The sequence below is a fragment of the Gallus gallus genome, chromosome 5 (assembly GCF_016699485.2).
Source record: "Gallus gallus isolate bGalGal1 chromosome 5, bGalGal1.mat.broiler.GRCg7b, whole genome shotgun sequence".
Taxonomy (NCBI): Eukaryota; Metazoa; Chordata; class Aves; order Galliformes; family Phasianidae; genus Gallus; species Gallus gallus.
In genome coordinates, this window is record NC_052536.1 from 23039495 (window position 1) to 23067227 (window position 27733).

The following is a 27733-nucleotide window of genomic DNA, read 5'->3' on the forward strand; positions in this document are numbered from 1 at the left end:
GGTACATACCTGGAGGGGCAGGAAGGGATGGGCCTTTCTTCCTTCCAGACAGGTTGGAGGAGGCGCTAAGCGCTGGCTGGCTGTGACTTAGCTGTGCGAAGGGTGAGGCGCGGGGCGCGTTGCTGAGGGCGGGATGCGGCCGAAGGCGCGCGGCCGCAGCCCCCCATCCCGGCCCAAGAGGGACGCGCAGCCACGGCCGCGGGGTCCCGTCAAGGGCGGCCCCTCTTGCCGCGTCCCGCCTCCCTGCCGCCCCCTGGCGGCCGCGGGGAGGGCCCCGTTGGAGGAGCTCGGCGCTCCGTTGGTGCTGCCTGCCGCCGCTCTAGTTTCGGCTGCTCGGGCCTGGCCGCCTTTCGGCGCCGCTCCTCGGCCCCGGCTCGGCGCTCGGCTGCCTGGCCTGGCCGGAGCTCGGAGCGGCGGCGGAGGCGAAGGCGAGCGAGCTTTGGGGGCTGCTCCTGCCCGCCCGGCCCGGCCCCCCGCCTCAGGTAGGCTCCGGGCCCGCGCCTCGGCCCGGCTTCGGCTGTAGCGCAGTGCCGCGCCGCCGCTCCCCGGGCGGGCGCGCGGGCGCGGCCGTCCCCACAGCGGGGCCCCGGAAGGCTGCGGCACCGGCCCGCGCGGGGCCGGGGGCCTGGCGGGAGGTGCGGGGCCGCGGCCTTTGTGAGGGAGTTCCGGGCCCGCGGCCTGCACACGGGCCCTTCCCCGGGCCGAGCTCCCCGTGCCGGCAGCGGCGGGCGGGTGCGGCCCGTGCGAAGGAAGCGCTCGGCTTCCGGGGCGCGGGGCCGGGAGGGGCGGCCCGGGAGAAGCGCCGTGGCGCTGCTGGGCCCCCGGCAGCCGGGCCGGGGATGGAGAGCCGTGCCCCCGCTGCGCGCTGCCCCGGCCCGGCCCTCGAGCTGCTCCCCAGTTCTACGCTCCAGAGGGCCGCGCTGGGAGCCCCGCGGGACGGCAGGGCCCTCTGCGGGGGGTGCGTTTTCGGGTCTTTTCCTCAGTGTTTCGCTGTGTGGTGCGGAGCGTTCGCCTTTTAAGTAATGTCCGGTGCGAAAGGCCCCAACGTGTGCCCCTGGTGCTGACCCTGGCGCCGCTCTGCTTGTGGTGGAGCACAGCCCGGGCCTTCAGTGGGTATCGAAACACCCCTGCTTTCACCCACCGTGTTCCAAGTTCTCTGAAAGTGCTCTCCTTGTGCTGCCCCTGGGAAGCTTGCAACACAAGTTCTGCTCTGAAAAAGGCTTTTCAATCCCAAGGGTCATTTGGGATTGTCACTCACTGTTTTTTTTTCCCAGTGTATACTTTAACGTTAACCTGCTGTAGCAGATGGATTCACAACAGGCTTTTATCAAGGTATGAGTGAGTCCTCGGTGAGTGCAGCTGTGTTCAGGCAGAGCGCTCCGTGCCGCTCCGCTTCTCCTCCACACAATACATTTGCAGAGCTCTGTATGGAGCCCACTGTGTTCTTCTGTGCTGCCCTTGTTTACTGCCCCACCCGGTTAGTTCGGTGGCCATTGCAAATGTCATCTGGCATCTTAGCCGCTGCCACTCCCATCCTCTTTTGGATTGCTGGTGGAGTGCTGAAGTGGGGCCTGGCCGTGACCTGTTCCTGATGTGTGTTCCCTGGCAGCCCATTACAGTGCTGCTCAGCTTTGGTTTGGGTTAGTTTTCTGAAAGTGGGGCGAGGTGACGTCTGGGCACCTTGTGCTCGCCGGTTGGGTTGTGGCAGTGTAGGCTCTCTATTGCATTTTGGCTTTTATTCTTCCAGTATTTGGAACACGGAATGTGCCTGGATCCAGATATGTGGACTCGCCTCTTCAGGCTTCGCTGCTGGGGAGTTACGCAGATTGTTTACTTTGCTGACAGCTTCTCCTTAATTTTCTTTCTTTTGCCCTTTCGTGAGTCATAGGTGACCCTTGGGATTCTTGGTTGCTTGTTTTCTACTTTTCCATGCAGCAATTTTAGCTTTTGTGCAGCTGCAACGACCATTTGTAAAGAAGAGGAACAGTAATACAGTCCACTACTACCCCCCTGCCATAGGGTAGGGATCTGAGTACTTGCTCCTTTCTTGCATCATATTCTTTTGTGAAACTGTTGGAAAATGACTTCAGTTTCTTCTGTGCACTGGTTGGCAAACAAACTGAATTTGGAACACTTGCAAAGTCGTTGATGTTAATATTCATTAGTACTCTTGAGACAAATAGCATTAAGGTACTTTTTTCTTTTTTCCTCCATGTTGTGCTTTTATGGAGAGCTGATGAGGGGCATAGTGCATGTTAATAGTTACCTTGTGTGCTCTTATGTTAATGTCCTGCACTTGCCTAGCAAGGGAAGGGACAGAGTCAAAATATGAATGATCGGAGGGCAGAAGAGCTACGGTTTTCAAAAGTAGCAGGGCAGTGAAAGGGGATTAATACTAGAACTTTTTAAATTGAAGGTTGTTCACTTGTAAAACAATTGCTTAGTGAAAGGCCCATTGATTGGATTGCTTAAAACCAGGGGAGACCTGTGTGCCTGGTGGGTCAATACTGGCTGCTAGGATCTTTGACTGTACCTGTTGTCCAGGAACTTTGCTTCCCCAGTTCCTGAGAGCTGTGTGAGGACACACGGGGTGGTGAGATGCTAAGGCTGAATGTGGAGAGTCCTCACTGCCAGAGTGAGCTCTTGGGCTGTCCCTGGAGCAACCTCTGCCTGCTGCCCATTGCTGGCGTACAGTGCTAATTCACCACCTTGTGCAGCGTGGAATTGCTGAGAGGAGCCTCTGAGCCCTGCTCCTGACACTGCCTTACTTTTCCCCCACCTTGTGCTAATCTCGCTTTCAGAGACAGAGAAGGGGAAAGGTGTGCATAAAGACTTCAGCTTCTGTGTAGCTAATCACTGCTTTTTACCTTGTTACCATGTTTGATTATTTCCATGTGAACAGGAAAGTCACACGGAGCTGTGTTTTTTGACAAAGTGTTCTCACTTCCAGTTGTTTTTTCTTCCTTGCTTCGTTTAAGCGGGCATACCTTGAGCTCAGCTTTGAATGAATGAAACACTTCCCCTTGGATTGCGCGTTTCTTTACTCTGTTATCTGCTTCAGAGTGCTTCTGGGAAGGGGTTGATTTACATTATTTTTTGCTCTGTTTCTCTCTGTCCCTCATTTCCTACAGTGTGCCATAATAAGCCAGAGGTACCATGGGCTGACCATGGAGTTAGGAAACATGCAGTCTGCTGGATCTCATGTCTCCTATTTGACATCTCTTATAGCTTTGTAAAATTATATGTTCTCTTAGCTTGAGGATCGAAGCTAGTATCTTCTCAAGAATTCACGAAGCTTGTGTGGAAGTAGTAATAGTAGAAGTGAAAGTGCTCCATAATAAATACCACAGGGCAGTGGAGCCATCCGGCACCAGACACAGCTTATCACTTACCTTTTTTTTGCAACTTCCCTTCTCATCTTTACCATCAGTTTGCTGACCTTCAGAAGCTGATATCTGCAACTTTCTCTTCCACTTCCTGATAGTTTTGCTGTAAATAGCTGGCAATTAAATGTACTTCTCTTGACTGAAAAGTTCTCTTAAGAGTATCGTAATCATTTAATGCAGACTGGGAAGACAAATTAACATTCTGCTGGCAGTCAGCTCTCTGTTGGTGTCATACGGTATCTCAAACTGACAGTGTACTCCTGATGTCTTTGTGATTTAATTACATTTCCTGAGCTGCTTGTAGTTCCAATTTAAAGCACAATTATGATTTTTTTAATCAAGAAGCACTAATTCTGGTTATTTTTCTTCCATGATCCTGTTGTGATTTATGTGGAAGTGCTCAGAGTTGCAGATACGGCTTAGAACGGTGTATCTCATGCATCTGCAGAAGGTGTGCTTTGGAGTTGCTTTCCAAATCTCTCTGGCCTTGGTCAAAGGAAGACTTCAAATCACGCACTTGCTTTCTATCCTCCTCCTTACTTTCCTTTCTTCTGACAGTTTAGGGCAGATAGGTTGAGGGCTGGCTTTATGCTCTTTAGTAGCCTGAGGTCAGGAACTTCCATATTTCCAGTGTCTTCACTTAAGTTGGTGTGTTGTATTTTATTGGTTTGTTTTTTAAGGATAATCATTGATGCAGAGGGTAGAAGCAGAAAGCACTCTAGTTCTGCTTCCTTCACTGTTTTGATTAACTGAGCTTGAGGAAGTTGGTTGTTGTACCTCTGTGGACTACTGAAGTTGTCTCCATGAAAAACCTTTTCTGTTTTGTTTTTTTTTAAGCCCACAAAGAGGCAGAACCTCTGAGTGTACTCCTGAAGCTTAAGTAGAGGTGGTACAGGTGGAGTTAAGGGAAGACAAATAGTGGCGTGGAAAGGAAATTTAACTGTGGAGCTGATCAGGTACGTTCTCAGAAATCCATGTGTTCTGGCTGCTCAGTACTGAGCATGGGACTAGCTTTGGAGGAGCAGGAGGCTCTAAGTTTAGATCAGCAGAGCTATTCTGGGTATGAGTCATGTCACCCATTTTTACTGATTTTCTTGTTATTGCATTGTTTGAATTCCATTGCTGTGTAGTTCGATTACTTACCAAACTAGGACTCTTTGGCTTCTCTCGTTTGTTTAGCTGGGCTGATGCAGCACAGAGAGGGCAAATCGGCTTTTTTTTTGTTTTGATTTTACGTAAGCTGTTTTTTATTTTGCTCAGTCTTTCAAGTGGAGACATGAGGAGGGTTGGAAGGAACGGCACTGCGCTTGGTATGCATTGAATCAGTGTTCTCATAAAACTGCTGGTGGAACTGATGTGGTCTTCTAACTAGGATATAGTCTCCAGGGTTTCTTACATGTGTTGTTTTGTGTGATTTAGGAAGATGCTGGCATCATTATCCCCATATTGCAGAGGGGGAAAACCTGAAGTATAAACAAGGCTGTGGTTTGTACCACTTTATCAACTGTTTTCATGCCTGATCTTATTATCATGTATAAGGGACGGATTGCTAAGTTATCACTGAGATTTATTAAATACAATCAAAATATTCTTGAGAGCATTGTACTATTCCTTACAGCCCAATGGAAGTTGAGCTTTTTTCTAAGTCCTTTTCTCTTATCCCTGCCTGTATTTGCACATTCGTGTGGATCTTTTACTTATTCTAATCACTGCCAATGTTGCATGAGAACTGCTTAAGAAATGATGTGCTGATATTCAAAGCCTGCAGCCTGAAGCTTAATTTAGACTAAATGAAATGGCATGCTTTATTGATAGTGACTGGATGCTTCACTTGGGAAGAGACATCTTGAAAATAGAAGCAATAGGCTTACAAGGTACACAGGGGCATGGCTGGAGCATGGGGCTGTTCCCAGTACAAATTGTCTGAGTCTGCTTGTGCTTTTGCAGGTTGGTCACATGCTTCGTCATCCACAAAAGTTGTAGCTTACTTTTGTTTGCTTTTCCCCCCCAGCATGTGTTCTTGTACTGCAATATGTGATGCTGGCGCTGGCCCATAACTTATGGGGTTCACATCACCTTGATAGCCAATGCATTCTGAAAGTCTTTACACCTGACAAAAGGACTTTGAGGCATCTTTTGGATACAACTCCCATTATAAACAGCATTTTCTGGTCGCCAGCTGTGCTCCCGGATTCTCCACACAGTTGTTAATGCCAAAGCAGTGTGTATGTTGAAAATAGGACCAAGATCTCTGTAAAGTGCTGAGGCATCTAATTGGAGCACTGTACTGCTGCATAATGCATAAAATATCCTGGCGTCCTTTATGTAAGGCCATTTGCATGTGCTTTTTTTGTTCCATTTCTGTCCTCACCTATTTGTTGGCAGTTTCTTGGGGTCCTGTGCCACCCCAAAGTGTTACTGGTTTGCTGCTTTGCCGTGGTTTTCTAGCAGTTCAACATCTGTAAAGTCGCAGTGGGGCTCATATTGATCCGAGTCTGGGAATTCTTGAGGCTTCTTCAAGGACAGCTGGCGCAGAGCAAGTCAGAAGACTTGGGGCTGGGCTGTGTATTGCTTTTTCCAAAATTGTAAACAGCCCAGCATGCTGTCCTGAAATGCCCTGGAGGGAGAAAACTGTTAAGGAAACAAAGCTGCCAATTGTAGAAAAATTTGAGTTTCCATTTTCAGAATTTGTCTGGTGCCCTGGACCGCATCCAAGCCATCACCTCATCTTCTAGATGATGCACACCACTTTGGGTCATCCTGATTTAAAACCAAAGCAAGAAAACAGAAAAATACCCGTTGCAGAGCAGTTCCTTGTTCTGGTGGCCAGCCATTCGTCAGCTGCGGTAGCTCAGGTGTCTGTAATAGCAGCAGCTGGTACTGAATTGCTCCACCTCTGGCCTGGGCAGCTTTGGTACGCTGGGCTGCAAATTTCCTTTGTGCTGAGACATGAGCAGTGTTTTTAAGCTCATTGAGCTCCATTGTTAGTCAAAACAACCGAGAGAGAATCCAGTAACCAAGTTAGCCTTCCTACTATAGGTAGCAGAATTAATGCCCCTATCTGCACTGCATCTCTTTCTCTACTTAAAGGCTCTGAGTCCTTTTTTCCTTGCCCATCTTGCAGAGCCAGGTAGTGGAGAGCAGTTCCTGCGTTCAGACTGGTTCAGGTAAGGCATTAAACTTCGGATGCATGAGTAAAGCTTGGCCACAAAGGGATGGGTGACTCTGGTGTGGCAGCTCTGCTCCAGGGGCTGCGCTCAGCGCTCTCTGAAGAGATCCCAACTTCTCCACGTGTTCAGCAGGCTAACAGGGTAGTCCTTAGGCTTTAAGTCTCTGGGTTTATTTTGTTTTCTTTTCAAATGACTTCAAGAGGTTGAGTCAGTTGACAGTGGCTGAAAAATGAGGGACAGTCCCTGCAGGAAAAACATCAAGTGTGAACGTGTTCACCTGTGAAGCATTTGTGGTATCCAAATTAGTTCAAGAAATTAATACACATCTGCAAAGATGTAGATAAGCTGTTTTAAGGTAGGTACTCGCTATTACGCTGTGAAGGTGACTTAGCCTTTAAGTAAGGTGAGTACAAGGTGTTCACAAAACGCAGTTGGAGGTGTTATCTGTTTATTTTACAATATGTAAACTTGCTCACGGCATAAATAAACATCAAGGTGTTTGATAAACATCTTGATTTCCTTGTTGCTATTGTACTTCATGTAACATTAGTCTTTCTACTAGAACTGAAATGTTCTGAAGTTGTCAGAGCTTGTTCTTTTTCATGAATAATTGGGCTCTCCTGCTTGTAAATTATTGGATCTCTTCAGTTACTGAGGTTGTTTGTTCTTCACACCTGTTGGAAGGCTGCTCTGATCCTTGAGGTTTGAGGTCTCTTTAGACTTCAGCTTATTCCAGCTGCAAGTCTGGTCTTCCATTTGTGTTTGGCTTAGACATTTATTCTTGGGTTGATGTAGTACTTACACCTTGAAAGAACCCGTAAAGACTTTGGCTGCTGTTTTCTCAGATTCACTAGATGAAGCTATGCTTATAGTTTGCTCCCGTAAAATAGGTTTGGTTTTTGCCTGTGTTGTTCTTAAGCTGTCCTCTGCCATGCTTCTTCCGCTCTGATCCTGGTCACTTTTGAATGGCTGACTGGTGTTTGCAGAATACAGGTGTGGATTTATTAGCATAGTGGACAAAAAAGACTTTGGTGTCGCGATTCTGGTGTTACATGGCACTTTTGGCTTTATCTACTCCAGTTAGCCTTGTTCTGGATCTGGCCTTTTTTTGTCTGTGCAGTTGCTTTTGTGAACTCTTACAGCATAACAGCTTTAGTCTTTCTGTTGCTTTTCAGTAAGGCTTTTATTTTGTAGATAACTCCTATCTAAGGTTTGGCTGACTTTCACAGATTCTTAAAAGAAGGTTTACTTTATACTGAGGAGTTTAGCTTCTCTATTAAAATAGAAGATTCCCGTATTGTTCATATTAAGTATCAGGGAATTTCCAGCTAACTTGAATTTCTCTGCTCTGAATTTATTTTCTGGGAAGACTCATGCAGTTGTTCATCACTTTCATTGCACTTCGTTGAACTTTTACAAATAAAAACTGGTCTGCTTTATCAGAACTTATTTCCTGGCTTATCTGTTGAGCTCCTCCCTGTAAGCAGCAGCTGTCTTCAATCATCTGCTCAGGAGGCTTTTTGTTTTTAGGGAGGAAGGGAAGGTTTGCTGATGACTGCTTTGAATTCTGTCACATAAGAATTCAGCTCTTCTTGTGCATGTCTATCTTTTTTCCTGTGTGTGATGTATGGTGGGTTCAAGGTTTTTTTGTTTTAATGTTGCTGCTTTCTTCACAGTAGCACATGGGTGGTTTTGTTCAATGTGACATGTAGCAGGGAGGACTCATCTTTAGATCTTTACATTGTAAAGAGATGACAGGGTAGTATATGTGCTCTGCTGGGATCAGAAGGTAGCAGCATTGCAGCAGTGTTCCTTGTTCTGTCTATTCTAAAAAAATCTTAACTGGAGAGCTTTTGATAACAAACCCCTCTGTGTGAGACCATTCAAAGGCTGTGCAACATGGTTGCTATTAGGGTTGCTATGTTTGCTTCTGTCAAAGAGCTTATTATTATTATTATTTTTTTTTTAGGAAAATAAAAAAACATCCAGATATTATTAATACTTTTCCTTGGTAGCTCAAAGTGTACTAAAAGTATTAATCTTTGCCATTTGGTATTACTTGGGTGAACTGTTTTTCTAAGAACAGAGTAGACGGAAAGATGATTTGCAGACAGAATGAGTCATCTCAATGGAATTGGCCACTGTATCACTACAGCCTTCAGTGAAAGGCTTTGGTCTGATAAGTGGTTGTTTTCATATGTTGTAAACTGTTGGGATGGAATTGGATATAATTAGGACTTGAGGTGTTCCAGTTGTCTGACCTTTGCAGTGCTACAGGTTACTATTATTGAAATCTGCGTGATTCCCCTAAGACTTCTCTCTGGTGTTGTCAATTTTTTAATGCTCTTTCTCTTGCTATCTTAGTCTTCCCAGATAAGTGATATCTCTTTAAGGTTCAAAGACTGTCAGTTTATAAATCTTCCTTCTTTATTATGTACAGCAAGAGATGTTGGGAAGGGTGAGAGTTTTCAAGTCCAATATTTTAATTCTCTTTGGATGTGGTATATCTGGGACATCTGTATGTGGAAGGGGCTGGATGCTTTCAAAAACCTTTTAAAGTAATCTTTCGTTGCAGAACTGTCAAACTTGGGTCTTGATAATAGAAGAAGGTAGCAAAAGCTGGGACAGAGAAAGATTTTCCTCTTAAATCTGGTGTAATGGGATTTAGAGTTCTTTTTTCATCCAGCTAAAAACTGCCTTTCTTATCGTTCTCTTTCTAGGTTTCCATGAAGATAAAAGGTTGAAATGTGGATAGCCTGTTGGTAGCTTGGTGCTGGTTGTCATCTGGAAGGTTCCTGCTGGTGTCTTCTCCCAGTAGTTGGTGTCACATTGGCTGCCGAGAGTCATGAAGGTTGTACCGGAGAAGAATGCGGTCCGCATCCTGTGGGGTAGGGAACGAGGTACCCAGGCACTGGGAGCTCAGCGGCTCCTGCAGGAGTTGGTGGAGGATAAAACTCGATGGATGAAATGGGAGGGCAAGGTAAGGTGGTGGAAGAGGTGTGCAGGTTGATGCTGGAGTTGGGGGATGGGAGGCAGGGATTTGAAATAAGTTCTCATGATTGTATATTTTATGTGTTACAATTGATATGCTCTCTGGCTGTGTTCAGTTCCTGCAGTGGTGTGATACTAGATATGTTCCTGCAGCAGGTTCCCCTTATTGTCTGTGTGGCTTACAGTTCAAGTATGATCATATGACACTTGCAACACTTCCTGCTTTGTTGGCTTTTTCAGAAAGTTGAGTTACCAGACAGTCCACGCTCCACCTTCTTGCTGGCGTTTAGTCCAGACAGGTAATTAACTCCTAGTTCATTCCCCGTTTCAGCGGTCTCCTTGCACTTGCAGAAGTGAAGGAGGTTTGTGCCCACTGAGTTGTTCAAGCCTGAACAGCCAAGAGAAACTTCTGGTTCCTGACATGCATGGATGGAACTTTCACACCTTCCTAATCTCACAGCTTCAGGAGTAGCTGATATTTAATTTCTGAGATGTCCAAGTGGTGTGTAGTTTTAAGGAAGAAGGATTTGTATGACTGCCATGAGATTTCATAAAAAACTTGAGTGAGTAAAGGGTGCTTCATCACAACATTCCAAGTGTTGGGGCACATCCACTGGGATATTGAGGACGAGAGAACAGAGCAGAATGATGCCTATGTTGGAAACAGAAATGGAGGTGGGATCTCTCAGTGTCACTTGACTCTGGTTGAGCTGGTGTGGAAAACTGGGAATGTTTATTCGCCCCAAACTGTCACTCAAAAGAGTTTCTTCTGAGCTGTATGTTGACTGACTTTAAAAGTCAAGTTTGTGCTTGCAGATCTGATGAGCTTGCTTGCATGAACCCCAAAATCTGGCCACAAGAACCTCTACTGCCTCTGGTGATACAGTAGCTTCTTATCCTTTGAGTGTGGGGCTCTGTGTGGGATTGCTGCTGGGTTAGATGTGGAAAGACCCTGTTGAGTTGAAGCTAACCACAGTTTGGTCTTGCTGTACTCTTTTCATGCTGATTTTTATCCTGCCTTCTGCATTCCCAGGACCCTAATGGCTTCCACACATGTGAACCACAACATCTACATCACAGAGGTGAAAACGGGCAAGTGTGTTCATTCTTTGGTTGGACATCGCCGCACTCCCTGGTGTGTGACCTTCCATCCCACCATTCCAGGCCTCATTGCTTCAGGATGCCTAGATGGGGAGGTTAGAATTTGGGATCTACATGTAAGTCTTTCCTGAAACTCATACACCTTTCGTATTGGGTGGGTGGTTGACCTTTTTAGTCTGAAATTGTTTCCTAAATGTTGCCCGGTAAGAAACCTGTTTGGAAGTTTCACATAGAACAGATTGTAGCCATCCTCCTTTGTCTAGAGAGATGATGACAGATTCTTCATTCAGTCAGGCCAGGTAGGTCATTCTTCTTATCCCTGCACATATATTTGGCATGAGTGGTACAGATCATCTCTAGTTCAGGAGAATTTTGTGCAAGGTGCCTGTTAAGCTTATGTGAAAGGCTTGACATCTTTCATTCCACTGGGCATATTTGAACTTTTCATTAGAGAAGCTCCTGCCCTGCCTGTTCTACTTTCCTGAATGATCTTCCCAGAGACAAAACTTGTGTATTCACCTGGTTGTTCTGAAGGGCAGTGTTTGTATGGGCTGCTTGAGACATACTTAGTTGTAAAAATACTTCTGTGGTCATTGTTGCAGGCAGTCCAATGTTCTGGACATGGACTCATATTAGAGTGGCTGTTGCTGTTGCAAATATGTCACTTCCATGCTGTAGGCAGTTTTGGAGAGGGCACATACATGGAAACCCAATGACCTCAAACTGCGTGATAAACTGCTTGTGATTCTTGACTCCTCACCCAGGGTGGAAGTGAAAGCTGGTTCACGGATAGCAACAATGCCATTGCATCGCTCGCTTTTCATCCTACGGCTCAGCTCTTGCTGATTGCAACGGCCAATGAGATACATTTCTGGGACTGGAGCCGAAGAGAGCCTTTTGCAGTGGTGAAAACAGCCAGCGAAATGGAGCGGGTCCGGTGAGTTCCTGTTTCCAGGGGCAGTGAATGCTTATCTAGAAAAAGTGGTCTGGCTTGGGGGCTGAGGGTTGTTCCTATGGGATACTGCAGTCCTTCACACGGACAGAAGAATTGTCTGCAAGTCTTTCACCTAACTAGTAGAATGAGTTCTGTGGGCAGGAGGCAAAGCAATTGGAAATAGTGTATCAGTTTGGCTGTTCTTATTTATAGTCCTATAAATATCTTTGGATCTACTCCGTTTTTGTTTGTAAACTTGGTTATTAAACTTGTCAGCATTAAGGATGAGGGAACCCAGAAGTTGCTGGAAGAGAGTGCTGAACTACTATGCAAGCGCTATTACAGAGGAAACTGTTGCTGGAAACTTGATGCCTTCCTTTGAGCAGTTTAAGACAGTGAAGAAACATTCAAGAGGAGTTAATCTCTCCCTTTGTACTTAATTCCAAATTGTAATTTATATGTATGTCTTCCCTAAAACTTCCTGTCTGTTTCAACTGATACAGAAGTGCTTGCTTCCAGCTTTTAACTTTTCTGTAGTGTTGCTGTGGACTAAAAAAAAATAAATAGGTGCAGTCCTCAGGTAAATAAATGTATTTTCTTAACGCATAAGCTTTTTGACATCCTTCAGAGGCAAAGATAGTAATGTAGTCACATTCTCATTGTGTAGGATTTTGCGTAGGATTTTCTTTTGTGTCCAACTTCCTGTGTCAATGTGGAATGTGAACTGGTGATTGATACTGTCTTTGCTTTTGTTTTAGGCTAGTACGGTTTGATCCCTTGGGACACTACTTGCTCACGGCAATTGTTAACCCTTCCAACCAGCAGGTAAGGGTAATGTGAGTACCCTCACTGGCTGACTCTTTACAGGATGCTCCACGTGTATTAACCCTAGTCTGTTCCTAAGCAGCCTTATGCTGTTACAAAAACCTGAAGACTTTCCAAGCTGAGTTGTGTTCCAGCTTCATTGGTCATGGGAATGTTTTCACATAATGTGCAAGACTATTAAAGAACTCTTAAGTGTGCTTGTTTTGCCCCCTCTGTCATTAGTGGTGGGACAGATTTCTTCATGCCCCCGCTCTTTCAGTTGTTTGTGACATTCTTTTGGATTTGAAGCTATGCAAGGTATGATTAGCAATGCTCCTCCACAGCTGCTGACTCTCAGATGCTGCTGATTCTGTTGGTATAAACTGTGTGTTGTTGAAGCTCACTCGGCTGCAGGAAGAGCTTGTCTGGATCCCAAAAATGAGCTCCTTTGAAGTCTGGCTTCCTGCAAGTAAACGCCAGACTCTTTTTTTCATCTCTAGGAAGAGGCTTTATCACATCCTTTCATCTGTCTGGGATAGTAGTTGGCTTTCTTGTGTTTATCTGGAAGTGTAGGATTTCTGCTGTAAGGAAGCTGAACTTTGTTTCCTTCTGCAGAGCGACGAGGAAGTGGAAATCTCCGTGGACAGCACAGAGATGCCGCATTATCGCCAGCGCGCTATCCTTCCCTCTCAGCCCGTGAGGCGCACACCTCTCCTCCACAACTTCCTGCATATGTTGTCCTCCCGCTCCTCTGGCATACAGGTGGGAGAGCAAAACAGTGTTCAAGACTCTGCTACCCCATCCCCTCCACCGCCTCCACCACCACCACCTCCGCCTCCAGCCAGTGAGAACACAAGGGCATCTGTTTATAACAGGCTCCGGGAGCGTGTCAGCTACCCCACAGCAGAGTGCTGCCAGCACTTGGGGATGTTGTGCCTTTGCAGCCGATGCTCTAGTGCAAGACTTCCGTCTTCTCTCTTCCCACACCAGGAAAACGCACCCTCCACGTCTTCTGGGGCCACTGGCACGTCCTTCTCCTCTGTGCAGACAGAGCCTTACCAGCCCCCAGAGCAGGCATCTGTAGCACAGGAGGAGCAGGGGATACTTAACAGGCCCTCTGCTTTCAGCACAGTTCAGAGCAGCGCTGCTGGCAACACCCTGCGCAACCTTAGCCTGGGCCCCACGCGGCGGTCCCTGAGCGGGCCCTTGGCAGGCCACCAGTCCCGCTACCAGCAGTCTGCAAGAGAGATGGCTTCGGGCTTGGGCGGGTCTGACTGGTCCAGGACAGTGCTGAACATGAGCTCCCGGTCAGAGCTGGAAGCCATGCCTCCCCCTAGGACCAGTGCCTCCTCCGTGAGCTTGCTGTCGGTGCTGCGGCAGCAGGAGGGAGGTTCTCAGGCATCGGTCTATACCTCTGCAACAGAAGGGAGAGGCTTCCTAGCCCCAGGGGCTGAGGCGGACAGTGGTAGTGGCACTGGCCCGAGCAATCCGGCCAGCATCCGTAATGAGCTCCAGTGTGATTTGAGGCGATTCTTCCTGGAATATGACCGACTTCAGGAGTTAGATCAGGGAATTGCTGGGGAGCCCAGCCAGTCTCAACAGGCTCAAGAAATGCTCAACAACAACATTGAGCCTGATCGGCCTGGTCCCTCCCATCAGCAGGCTCCACACAGCAGTGAAAACAATTCCAATTTGTCCCGGGGTCACCTGAACCGCTGTCGCGCTTGTCATAACCTGCTGACCTTTAACAATGACACGCTGCGCTGGGAAAGAAGCACGCCTAGCTACACATCAGGGCAGGTCCAAAGCACATTTGAGGGTGTGCCTCCAAATACCAGCCAGGTGCAGCCTGCAGAGAGAACCGAGGGCAGAGCTCCTGCCTCTAGCAGGCTGCAGCTGGGCAGCTCTTCCACCCCGCAGGAGGAGAGGACCGTGGGAGTGGTCTTTAACCAGGAGACGGGGCACTGGGAGAGAGTTTACAGCCAGTCGGCTTCAAGCAGACCTGGGAATGTATCACAGGAGGCCTTAAACCAGGAAATGCCTGAGGAAAGCTCAGAGGAGGATTCACTCAGGAGGTAAGATATATGCCCGGCCTTCCTCCTCCATTTTTTTCTTAAACCTTTCCCATCTGGTCTGAGTTTTTCAGAATTTTCAGAGTTTAAAACCTTTTCTTATGTGTTCATGTGCTATTTGTGTAGATGAAAACGCTGAGACACTGTACTGATGTCTTTTATAGCTGCCGTTGTCATTCTGTTTATAGGTTCTGAAGGTTGTAAGGACAGGGAGCAGGCCCCTTAATGAGGAAGGAGGATGATAGCACATACAGGCAAAAGGACATGCTCTTGTAGCAAAGCTCTCGCATGAACTGTGCTCCTGATGTTTCCCAGATGTTGCAGAGGGGTGGGAATGCAGGATATGCTGCTGTCCTTAGTATGTCATACCATGTGCATGCTGTGGATGGAGAATCTGCCCAGGTTATGCATGGGAGATCAAGCGGGAATTGGGAACTGCTTTTCTGAGTCATAGAATCATAGAATTGTTTGAGTTGTAAGGGACCCTTAAAGGCCACCTAGTCCAACTTCCGTATAATGAACAGGGGCACCTACAGCTAGATAGGCTTGCTCAGAGCCCAGTCCAGCCTCACTTTGAATGTCTCCAAGGATGGGGCATCCACCATCTCTGGGCAATCTGCTCCAGTGCCTTACTACCCTTATTATAAAAAACTGCTTCCTTATATCCAATCTAAATCTCCCATCCTTTAGTTTGAAACCATTTCCCCATGTCTTGTCATAACAGACCCTGCTAAAGAGTCTGTCCCCTTCTTTCTTTTAGCCCCACCCTTTAGATACTGAAGGGCTGCTATCAGGTCTCCCTGGAGCCTTCTCTTCTCCAGGCTGAACAACCCCAACTCTCACAGCCTGTCTTTGTAGGGGAGGTGGTCCATCCCTTGGATCATTTTTGTGGCCCTCAAAAGTGTGTTTTATCAAACCCATGTGCTTTGCTTGCCTTTGATACAGAAGTAAGTTTTGAAAGTGGTTTCTGTTCACCTGAATCTGGTGAGAGCTGTTTGGGAGCCTACCGATCAATGGAAATTATAGGACCTGCTGTATTCTTTTTTAGCAAGGTGATTCTGTTTTGGGAGGATTTTTAAGGCTGAAGATGTGTTAGAAGAAACAGAGCAAGCCAAATTGGGCTTGCTCTCTGCTGGCTTGTAGCAATGATTCAGCTACATAGGCATTCTTTGCATAGGGTTTCCTCACAGCTTTCAGTTTGACATCCTCTTGGTCAAGTGATTTATGCATTTGCCAGAGGAAAGGTCCAGTCCTGGTGTTTCTCAGAAATGGATGCTGTGTGCTTTAGAAAAGTAAAGTTTCCAGGTTTGGTGCGAATGGTACTGACTGATGAAGCTTTGTACACAGGAGTGCCTGAGGAAAGGGAATTCTTTCCTTCTTCCTGCAGATAAGCTGCTTATACTTGGGCTGGAACAGTGGCTGCCTTTCTTGTTGCTGTGTTTGTATAGCAAGTAAGTTGTGGTGGTCACGAAATTATTCATCTGCTTCTAAATCCTTGCCCCAGTTTTTTGTTTGTTTGTTTGTTTATTTGTTTTATTGCCTGCCGTGAGAGTCTCAAGCTGATTACATGGTAACTACTTCTTTCTTGGGCTGGGACCTACCTGGCTCTAGTTTGTGTTAGGTATCCTCTAGACCCATACAAAAGAGCAGAGTGGTGGGAAGGAACTGGCAAATTTACCTTTGAAATGGCACTTGAGTAAGTTTTACATCACCTTTCTTTTGAAACAGCTGTACATGCTCTTATCTCCACTCCACTATGTTGCTTGTTCTCTGGACTAAGTCACTGAAGCGTCAGAAATAGAGGGTAAATGCAGTGATCAGACTATTGGTACTTATTTGGACAGTGAGGTGTAATGGAATCTATAGGTACAGTCCTCCAGCTGGTTCTGTAGGAGTTACTATTTCTTTAAAAATTACCTGGGGCATACATCTCAGTCTACTCCACCATGCAGGAGCTGAACTGATTGTGGCTTTAGAGCTAAAATCCTGTAACTGGATCTCTGGGTGACTTTGCAGGTGCTGGTTGCTGCTGTCTGCTCCATTATTGTAGCATCTGTACAGGGTCAATTGCCTACCTGATCACCACTGAGAACAGATGCTTTTTGCTAGGATGGGTGAATTTGAGGCACGTAGCTCAATGAGTAGGCTTAATTCCTGAGGAATTCCTATAGTTTGAAGCCTGTTGTGAAATGCTTTTGTCAGAGATGGCTGACTAGGGACTCTTTTATTTTTCAATCTCCTGCTTCTACTATCAGACTTTCCTTAAAAGCAGGCATGGCAGGGGTTTCTTCACTTCTAACTGAAGTATAGGTGACTATAGTATGAGCGAGGTAATAGTATAGGTATAGTATAGTGAGGTAAGGAGCCTGGAAGCAGTGAGCAGTCTGGTGGTAGTGAAATGCTCTATTTTCTTGAAGCAAAGCTTTATTTGCTTTCCTGTTAAACATGCTGGTTGGACCTGTGGGGAGCTTTATGAAATCTTTGCCCTTAGAAGGAACCTTTTGTGTGGAATACCTGTATCCTGCAGCTGTAATTTTTTACCCTTCTCTAACCAACTGTTACATTTTTCCTCATAGAGCAATAACAAGTTGGCAGGCGTCCTCTTACCTATAATTTTTGTTTTTTTTTCCTTAGAATGTGCATCCTTAGGTCCATCTGCAGAGTCTCCCAGGCGTGGGTTGTGCTCTACTGATGGGCGGTTCTGCAACCACTTTCTATATAGCAGTATCCAAAATGTGTGTTTATTTTTGCAGCTCCAGAAGTCTGCAAAGTTGATGACTAAGGTTCATGAAAAGTAAGCTATGTAATGCTGAAAGTGATAGGGAAATAGAAGAGGGGAGGTAAGTCTTAAAGCCTGAGAGAGCAAGTGGTGACTGCATTACATACTTATGATCAAGGTAATTTTGTACCTGTGGACCTGAGGTTAGGTTTTAGCATTAGAGACCTTCATGTGTTTGCTCCTAACCTGAACCTTATGTTCTTCTTTGTTTCTCCATTAGATGTCCTCATTGGACAATTGAGCACTTTATTCATGGACTAGCTGAAAATTCCTAGATGAAAATTGCATCTGGAAACTGTGTGTGCATTCCCATTCCCTATGCAAAGGCAGGGTCCGTTTCTTGACGTGGTTTCCTTGACCTAAAAGTAGCTTGCTGAGAAGACATTGCCGTAGAGGGTCAATTAAGTTAATAGGTAGTTTAATGAAAGATATTCCTCTTTGAGTTGTGTTGCTGCAGCTATGCCAGCTGGTTATGGAAACAATTCTGCTCTTTCTGATGATGCTGGATTAATTATCTTGGGCTAATTGTGAAAGCACTAATAAGTATGTAATGAAGCTATTCCTTACTAACAGCTCTGGCATCTCTAATTGGAGAAATGTGTCACCGAGAGCCTCAGCAGTATGGCAGCCTTGTCATTTTCGACTTGGCCTGAAAGCAATATGGGCATTGAGGAGCTTGAAGCTGTGTCAGTTATGTATGAAGCTGGAGAAAGTCATGGTTTAGTTAAGCAGAAGCTGGTGAGATTGAGGTTCAGCTTTTCTGAGGTTCTCCAAGCTGTTCTTGTTAATTCAAATGTAGGTCTTGGTTTTTTCCCTCCTGTGGATTGATTGTTGCCTCACTTCTAACATCAAAGTGAAAAGAGCCTTAAAAATCCCTGAAATTGGTCTGTGAAACGTGCTGCATGAAATTGGTGATAGAAGCTTTTGGCAAGATCAGGATGAAGGAAAGATAACTGAGCAACAGATGATAGCTCGTTTCATTTTTTCTGGAAATTGTTAGTTAAAAATGGGTTGAGAAGGCATTGTGTTAATACTGTAATCTTTGTGAGGAAAAAGATCCTGTAAGTACTTTAAGCCATTGTTGTTGCATGGGCCAATTCAGATTTATAATGACAAGTTGAATAAGGATATGGCAGAATCCTTCTAGTCAGCTGCTTGCTTGTGTGTAGCTGATGTCAACTTCTTCAGAAAATGATGTATAAAACCCTAGCAGTGGTCCTTCCCAACGTGTATTTTAGCTAGCTAATGAAATAGGTACGGTGCAGTGCTGTCAGACAAAACTGATCCAAATCTCCAAATGCCACTTCCCTGGCCACGTTATTGGGATACCAGTGGTGTCTACAGAACTAGTGAGTTGTTACACATAGAGAATGCTCAGTTTTTAAATCTCTTGTTGCTTCTGCATTCTGTCATGACGCTGTAGGCCACAATCTTTCAAGAATGGGTGCAGAGAACAAGTAGTGCCATTTGCATGCCTACAGTCATGCAACTCAAGACTTACCTTGTGAAACTGTTCTAGGTGGGGGGGGAAAGAAATGCACTAGGAGAAACTTGTCTACATATTCAAGCTTTAGCTGTTCACAAGTGTGCCAAGGGGAACAATTTTGATAGTGTTTACCTGTTTATTTTTACTAGAAATTTAAATGGATTACCGTCAATGAAAGATGAATCTTGTCCTCTAGTTAGGCATGTTTGAAAGAAGCCTGTGTTTGATGAGGAAAGGTGTTTTGTTGTCCTTACTCTTACGTTAAAGAAGCTTTGTCTAGCAGCAATGTCAGGCTTGTCTAACCACTCCATTGTGCTCATTCTAGAGGTCAAATGCTGTAGGCTGAGGAATGAACAGCTTCTGTGCCTACTTTAAGAATAGCAAATGTTTTTGCCTTTGCTTACTTGGGCAAACAAGGTAGGCTGTTGAAGCAATCTGAAAATCAGAGAAATCTTTTGAAATGTGCCACATGCACAGGTAGGAGCCCACGTGAGATGGAGGAGTTTCTTTTTTCGGGAGACATCTGTATTAACTCTTGTATTTTGTTTGGGAGTGTACAGAAGTGCAGCATCCACAGCACTGTGCAAATAATAGGCCTGCTTAAGTTGCTTGTTTGACTGAACGCGTGGCTTCTTTTAGTGCTTTCCAGTCTTGGATGCAGTATACACAAAATGACAAATGTGGATGAGCTTTCCTGGAATTTCATGTGACGGTGTCTGGGGGAAATTTGTTTTTCATTTTGCCAGCTCATGCCTGAGGACCGAGGTCCCCTGTGCCTATGCTTTTGCTATGCACAGTGAGCCCAGTTGTCTTTCCCAGACTGAGACTGTGCGGAGCTTGGCCGAGATGAGGAAGTTACATACAGGGTAATGAGTGAGGTGCAGTCATCCACGTTGTATGTGGTGAGTGAGTTTGGCTGTGGTATTGCCCTCAGAAAGATGTCAGTGCTCTACCTGTGGTTTCACATGCTGGGCAGCCACAGATCTCTGCTATGCTCCTGCCAGGCCCGTGAGAGCCAAAAGTGGTGGCAGGTGCAGAAATGCTGTTCTTTCTGCTCACAGAACACCTTTCTTCAGTCCTGATGGTCTTCTTGGCAGCATGTAGCTCTCCATATACTCACTAGGATATGAAAAGGAACACTCAGTCTGTTTCCCTCTAATTTCTCTGAACTCTTCTCATTTCTGTGTTGCCTTGCTGCCACAAGGTGGTAATGTTGCTTTTACTCTTTGCTTTCCTTGTCTCCTTGCAGAACTGAAATGTTTGAGTTCTCGTAAACAGGGGAAAAAAACGTAGCTTGAGGTCCCATCCCTCCCCGCCTCGAGTCCTAAATTGCAGTTTATTTACTTAGTTGTCATACATTTGCAGGTTCTTCGGTGTTTGTGGAAAGGCATGAATGGGGATCCGGGGGGGAAATGGCTGATACAGAACGCAGCCAAGAGAGCTGCTCAGCTTCTTGGCTTCTGTAAGGTTTTGTAAGAATAGCTGTGGATCTCGAGATGAAACAGGTATTTTATATAGCAAGTGAATACCCATAAGTTGAAGCTGTAAGAGACCCCAGCAACTTCACCAAATTCATCTCAAATTCTTACTCATTTCCTACCAAATCTGGAGGTACTTTACAAACTGCCTTGAAGGTTTTTGTCCCCGCTTAAATGGGTGCTCATCCTTCCTCTGAAGACTTCCATAATATGCGGCTTCTTTTCTGGAGGAACGCTTGGCAGGTGTTGGCTAGAGTCTGGGTGACTGCTTTTTCCATGGGGCAGTTCATTTTTTTTGTTCAAGTATACTCTGAACCATTAACTATTTTTTTAGGCTTTTCCATAATGTGTGTATGTTTGTGGTGTTTGGTTTTTTTTCTGATGTAGACAGGCATGGCTTACTCATGACCACGAGGGGATGCCTCTTACACCTCTTCCGTTTCTAAATAGTACCTGTGATGTTGACTTGTGGTCAGGCTGGGACCAGGCTGTGATTAAACTAGTTTGGCTGAGTAGGAACGCCCACGTTCTTGCCTAGTGATGGGAAGTGCTGCATATAAGATGGAAAAGGTGTATAATCACTTTAAAAGGTGATTGTGGAGATCCTCCTAGAGCCTGAGCCTCTCATGTGCTGCTCTAGTTTTTGGTTTAATTGACCAGGCTGTTGAGATTTGTGCATATATGGACTCCTGGTAGCTTTTTCACTATTTAAAGCAGTGAATTGCACGTCACTTGTATCCTATCCTTAAGAACAAACCAAGCAAAATATTTCTCTGTCCTCTGTCCTGAGCTTAGAATTGCCTCTCATGAGATATTTTCATGCCTGAAACGTTTTGTCAAAATGGCTAGAGGTAGCCTAAAATCAAAGAGAAGAATGCAGTGCTTCTGCCTTTGCTTTTTTTTGAAGGGAAGGAAACTGAAGCATGGGGGAACTGCAGCCTTGCCCAAACCTACCAAGTGTGTCTTGTGGTGGAGACAGAATGCATGCGTACTGTATTCAACCTTGTTTTGTTCCTTAATTAACAAGAACAGTGTTGTTACTATTTTTTCCTAATTGTTTACAGCAACTGTGGTTTGTTTATTCAAATATTTAATATTTATTATAGCAGTGACGTATTAAGTTCAATTAGAAAGGGGGAGTAGAGCAGGAGAACGACAGTGCATTGCTGAGCTGTAGATGCAGCAGTACGTTTCTGACTGCTTAGAATAAACGTCAGTGTAAATGTTTCCTTTGCCAAATCTAAACCAACAAATCTATCAGTAGATGTTGAGTGGGTTTGCCATTTGTCTGTGGCCCCTAAAGTCAGGCCCGTCACTACTGGAAAGCCTGCTAGCTTTGTGTCCTGGCACTTTTGTTTTGGGCTGTTCTGTTGGAAGTGATGGTGTTTAGACATCACCTTCCTGCTGGGATAAAATTTGTGTTCTGAATTCCTGTTGTGTTGTCGAGTGAACAACAAAGAGCTTGGAAGGCTCCGTATGAAACATAGGCTGAAGATTTTGGCCAGACAGCTGGCTTTAAGTAAGGTACACAAGGAAAAAAGATTATATAGGTCTTACAGTAGCGTTCTCTCATAGGTGCTGTGGAAAGAAGGGTTTTCTTGCAAACCTTGTAGCCTTTGTGTATAAAACAGTAGTTTTGGAAAAGTTTGTGCTGTTTGAAGCTTTTTAAATTCCAAAGACACTTGTTACAAATAACAGTAGAGATGAGTAATATCTCAGTAGTGAGTGGGATAAATGGATGTTGTTAAGGGGTTTGCAACCAGAGCAAACTGGTTGAGGTTTGTGTTTGGAAAGAGGGACTTAAGGGAAGAAGGGCAACATTTTATGGTAGGAGTGAGTTCTGGAAATGCTAGCGTGGACATGCAGGAACAAAGACGACTTTGCTAGCTGTGTTGGTGGATGAGACGTGTAGACTACGGACACACCTGGCTAGTGTTGTTTATTTGGCCTTTTTTAACAATGGAAAATAAAAATGGCTTTCATCGTGAAAATGTTACAGCAGCCGGAACTGTGAGAGAGGCTGCGGTGGTACCGAAGTGGGCAGCTCTGTGCCAGCTCTGAGGGTTTTCTGCCACTCTCATGCTTTGGTGGTTTTTTTCCCAGACTGAGTGTGCTGTCTGCGTGGGCAGGAAAGACTTTGTTTTACTGAGATGTTAGAAGTTTGAGCTCGTGAACATTCTGCGAGTTGTTATGTAGAAGGACAAGTGAAAGATGTGTCCTCGTGTACAAATGTTCCTCTCTCTGCCTTTGACGACTGGTTTCCTGACTGAAGAATAACGTAAGGTTGCTTTTCTGCTTCCTGACTGAGAATTGCTTGAGGGGAAAGGATTCCCATGCTTTCATTCTTGCAGTGACTAATGGAAGTTACTCCCTGTTGCTGAGCTTCCCGCCATGCTTCAGAAAGCTGACCATGGGCAGTCTTTGCCAAATGTGGGAAAAGGCTTAAGCCTTCTTTTCTTTTTGTTGGTCTGAACTTAAATGCAGCAATGACTGTAGCAGATTCTTGCACCGGCTTGCAAACGGAGCAGGCACAAAAGCAACACTGCTTTATCAAATACCTTAATGAAGTTTTCTCAGCCAAACCACTTCCTTTCTCTTACCTCTTTCTTGTCAGCCCAGGCCTAGAATCAAGGGTTCACCAACAGAAGAAATGGATAAATTTCACTTTCTTTCACTCTCAGGGAAATGAAGACTTGTTTCCCTACAAGTCTCTGTTATGGAACTGTTTTATGACTTGTCTTCCTGTTCACTTGTCTTTTTGCTCCTGGATGGTATCAAGAGAAATTGGACGTAAGTGTTTTTCTGTTATTAAAATGGAAGAGGTGCATGCTTCCAAAAACTGTCTTATGTTATTGCTTCTCCTGCAGGTAAGGTTTTGGTACTTGAGGTTTCTTTTTTTTGTAGGGAGGTCTGTAAGAGATGACCATGAAATAAAGATCTGTAACGCAGGTTGCTTAGAAGTTGAAAGACAGCTATCTGAGGACATCATGAAACAGCTTTCCTACAGGCCGGGAAAAGCGTGCATGGCTTTCCTCCCTTGAAAGCTGTTCTTTATTAGGTTGTCTGTCTCCTGTGCTGTCTGCATGGAGCTTCCATGAGCACTTCTGCTCCTGCTACAGCATCACAGACAGTAGGTCCAGGCAGGCTCACTTGCTCTGGAAAGGTTGCTTCTGTTCACCTGTTAACCTATGTGAGCTGGGTTTGTGTGTGTGATATTCTGTGTAGGAGATTGCTCTCAAATTGTAATTAATAGTGCTCTTTGAGATGGTGAACTTCTCTAGCTCTGATTCTTCCATCTTAGGTGAAGGATTCTTGGAGCTTTCTTGAGTGTGAGGTGGAGTTGAAGATGTTGACGTTATAATGTGCCTTTTTAATGCTAATAGGAGCCCTTAATCGTTAGATGTGCAGTCACTTACATATATTGCATGCTCATGCTCATTTTTCACGCTCTTTATGAATGCACACAGCACAGTGTGCCTGGGGACAAATTGCCCTCATCCAATTATTCGCTCCTTATTAGAGGATCTGGGCCTGAGAATTTGCAGTGGAGCGCACATTCACTCCTTGGGCCTGGAGCAAGTGGAGAGGTGGAGAGAGGGACCTGTGATGTGACTCAGTAATGCAACGGTAACCAAAATAGTGATGATTCTTGATTTCTCCAGTTGAGCCATTCTGGTCTGTTGAATAGCTAACATGCATTTTAAACATTTTGCACATACATATTTAACTGATTGCGCCAAATGGCTGTCTGTGTGATGTAACTGACGCCCTCCCTTTCTTTTCTCAAGAAAGCACCTGCTGGAGCTGAAGTCTGTGAATAAACAGGGTTTAGTATCTGCCAGGAAACTGATTCATTTTTCTGCCCAGAATGCATTAGTATCAAATCCTTCCCCCGTCTTCATGAGGTGGGAGGGCTGGGGTAAGTGGCTGAGCAGTCCTGCAGGTCGTCCCTTGACCTGGGTTTTTTCATTATTTCAGCCTGTCCGAGAGCATTTTAAATGAAGTGATTGATGTGCAGTGGGACCTCTGTTTTCATAGCCTTAGAAACCTACAGAGATAACAGTATGGTTCTTGCCCTCTCAAGAAAGATACCTCCTCTTCAATTCCCTATGGAGAAGTGGGAGTCCTATGTAATTATCCCAGAAGCTGACGCAGATCTGAGTGCGTGGTTATGCAGAGATTTTTGCTGTCCGCATAATCGGTGGTGTCACGATCTCCCAGAAGAAGGAGAATTTGAGGCATACGCTATGCATGTGAGGGCAGGTAGAAGAGCCCTCAGAAGAATAAAGCAGTCTGCAGGCTTAGGGAGTTCAGTGTGTTGGCTATCTTCTGGCCATACTTTCAGGCCTTTTTTTCATAGCCATGATGACTAGGACCTGGTCTCTGGCTGTATTCCTGACATATAATCACATGTTGGTAAGAGTCTGTGTAGGAATGTTTGTCTTCAGCTTGGCTTGTCCTATCCTGAGCACAGTTATAAATCTGCTACTACAGAGCAAAACAGCATGTGCAGTAGCTCAAGTTGTATAAATTTCTTCCTCCACAACAAGTCTTGCTATGGCAAAATAAGTATAGGATCTTTCATCGTTCTTTTTTCCTCTGAGAGTTACTGCCAAACTAATCAATGCTGTTGTAGCTGCTCTTGACCCTTTTAATGTCTGTCATGGATATGTGCTTCCTCTTGCCTGTTGAAATAACACATTAATTGTTCCTTGGGTGCTGTGTGATGAGGACCTCTGCGTAATGCTCCCTCATCTTTTGTTCTGATGCATGACCTTTGTCAGCAGGTGAAAATAATAGATTAAGAATGTGACTTTGGGTCCACTTAAGAGAATTCATCATCTTCCTCAGAGCCACTGACCTTCCCTGTGATGAGCTTAAAGGTGCTGTGTATCTCCTGTGGCATCTGATGGTAAGTGGAGGTTGAAGTTCCTACTCAGAGAGCAAATGTGTAGTAATAACAGAATCTATGTGGTATTACCTTCTAGTTAGATGGACGTTGTTAAATGCAGAACAGTTAAATGTTCTTGAAACCGCTCCTTGCCTCCTGATTAAGAGAACTCAAATCCAAACATTTATTTCTACTTCTTGTACTTTTACCTGCACTACTTTATTTCCCACAACTTCTTTTCCCTGTGCTCTTTTCAAATAGACTCATTTCCATCCTAGCTGAACACCTGACATGCTGTTTTCTAAAAAATACTTAAAACTTGTTTTCTACAGGATTCTTACACTGAGTCAGTGGAGGGAGAAAATATTTTTCACAAGAATTTCTGTCTTGTATACAACTTGCTTCTCCTTCGGAAAAATAGATTCTGATTCTCTGAGAATGCCACACTTTCAACTGGAAGGGTGTCTTCTCTGTCTTCATCCATCCATCAGAATTAGCACAAACTCTTTCTCCCAAGCAGACCAAAGTGTGTTATACAAAGACCATGTTTGGAACATATCTGTGATTGCATTTGCATCTTTGCTGTCACTGTTTCCTCCTTTCCCTAAAGAAAGAAGACCCTAAAGGGCATTCGCTGTATTAAGTAAATCTTCTTCCCTAAAACAAACAAACAATAAAACACCTAAACCCCACATGATCAAAAGAATGCCTAATGGTGCTTAGGTACCCATAAGGAAGGCAGCCACAAGCTCATGCTCTTTATTCAGGGGGAGGAGTTGCACAGCACAGATGCGAACGAGGGGTTGGAGGAGCTAACTCACAGCTGTGAGACTAGGTGAGTGTTTAGATTTTCATCACTGCTGACTATCTGAGGGATATCTCTCAGATTTGTCTGGGTGTCATATCTTGTAGGAGCTTACAGCTGCCATAAGAAAAGCATATTCTTGTTTGACCATTTCTTCACTTCTAGTCATCTGCTTGTGATGTCTTAATTCAGTCTTGATGCCAAGCTCTCTATGACTAACTATAGTCGTGCAAAAGTTGAAACAAGTCTAGAAATGTGAGTTTAGAGGTATCAGAGTAGATTCTGTAAAGGACTTAATTTTAGAAATCATCTTTTCAGGCAATCTTTAAAACTGCATACTGATTGCTTTTTTATTTTAAGCTTGAGTATGAAACTGGTGATAGCGATAATGTTTTGCTGTTTTACAAAGACTAAAAAATGCCTAATGGTTTCTGCATATGTGACTTCATTTGTTTTCCTGAAATTAGGCAAGACAATACAGAGTTCTCTGCTGAAATAATTTGTCCCCGTTCTTCAGAGAAATGGGAAAGGGGAAAAGAAATGAAACCATTGGGTTGGATTAGGTTTTTATTCATCATAGCCTCGCTTCTAATCTTCTACTGAGACTATAAGTGATCTCCAAGAATTAACTGGACTTGTTAGCAGCTCGTAAATGAGCCCAGGATTTGAGAGCTGGTGGCATTACTGTTGGAGAGATGGAGACCGTTCGTCTGTCTTCATGCTTCAGCTTTCTTGTTTTCTGTTGGTCGTTGCATCATCATTAGATTCCTTTCAGTTATCCTTCTCTTGTTTTAAGCTGTTGCTGTTTTCTACTATCATTAGGAACAGATCCGTACGGACAATCGCTCGAGGGAGCTGACTGCTAGCTGTAAGTCAGAGAGCTGAGAAAGGGGTGTGGGTGTAGTGCTGTAACAGCACCTCCCAATGAGTGGCAGGGAATGTAAAACCAGTGGAGACGTAGAACCAGAGGAGGAAGTTCACAGAAGCTGCTAGAATTGTCAGTGTACTCCTTCAAGGGATAATTAAGAAATGCTGTCTTAAGCCCACTTCCTAGCAGAAGGCTGGGGCTGTGTGAAGTGTAGGAGTTTGTGGTGCCCTTAGCATGCTTTCTTGCACTGGTTTCTTCTGGTGGTTAAGTGACGCACCAAGCAATAGCTCACCACTCCCTGACCGATGCCCAGCTAGCCTCGGAGCAGTGGAAGAGCACAAGATGAACTCCCTCCCCCTTCAAAACTCCTCCTGCATGATGTCATATGGTATGGAATATCTCTTTGGCTGGTTTAAGTCACATGTCCTAATTCTGTTCCTTCCCAACTCCCCGTACCCTTAGCTGAGAGTCGCCTTGGTTCTGTACATCGCTGCTTAGCAGCAACTACAAACATCAGTGTGTTATCAGCATCATTTTACTCCTAGAACTAGAAACACAGAATCATACTGGACACTGAAGGAAAGAATTCCATCCCAGCCAAAACTAAGACACCGCTGTGCCGTAGCAGCTTAGGAGGAATGAAGCTTACTGAACAATCTTTTGGCTTTAAGGAAACTAAGCCTCAGTGCTGTGTGAGTGCTTCCCTTTTGGAAGCAGAGGAGAGCCCTTCCCTCTGTGTTTGGATAGAAGCACCACTCAGTAATGCGCGTGCTGTGGCAGCAAATCCAAGATTTGGTGTAGGGAACTGCATATTGCTAGAAACTGTCACTGAAAAGTTAAATTGCTGCAGTTAAGTATCTTCTCAAAGCCTGCCTAGATGAATCATTCTGTCCCAAGGAGCTTTGGTGGTGATCCTCGCCCCCAGGGAGTATGGCGCAGTCTGGTAGTTGATGTGCTTGGAGGAGATT

At 45.1% G+C, this 27733-nt stretch overlaps 1 protein-coding gene across 8 annotated transcripts in view; it reads left to right on the plus strand.

Annotated features, from left to right (window-relative positions):
• The first annotated feature begins 400 nt into the window (after positions 1–400).
• AMBRA1 (autophagy and beclin 1 regulator 1) overlaps positions 401–27733 on the plus strand; it is a 126160-nt gene continuing 98827 nt past the window's right edge. For 2 of the 8 annotated variants that reach the window (XM_015287216.4, XM_015287217.4), the window contains exons 1-8: positions 401–482; positions 9277–9536; positions 9788–9846; positions 10581–10764; positions 11413–11585; positions 12341–12407; positions 13002–13148; positions 14307–14461. In XM_015287216.4, the coding sequence (XP_015142702.1) occupies positions 9402–9536; positions 9788–9846; positions 10581–10764; positions 11413–11585; positions 12341–12407; positions 13002–13148; positions 14307–14461 (920 nt within the window). In that variant the 5' untranslated portion in view covers positions 401–482; positions 9277–9401. Of the gene's footprint in view, positions 959–4213; positions 4343–5944; positions 6554–9276; positions 9537–9787; positions 9847–10580; positions 10765–11412; positions 11586–12340; positions 12408–13001; positions 14462–27733 lie in introns of those variants that run through there. The other 6 variants (XM_004941601.5, XM_001233288.7, XM_046942522.1 and 3 more) reach the window with 5 other exon arrangements.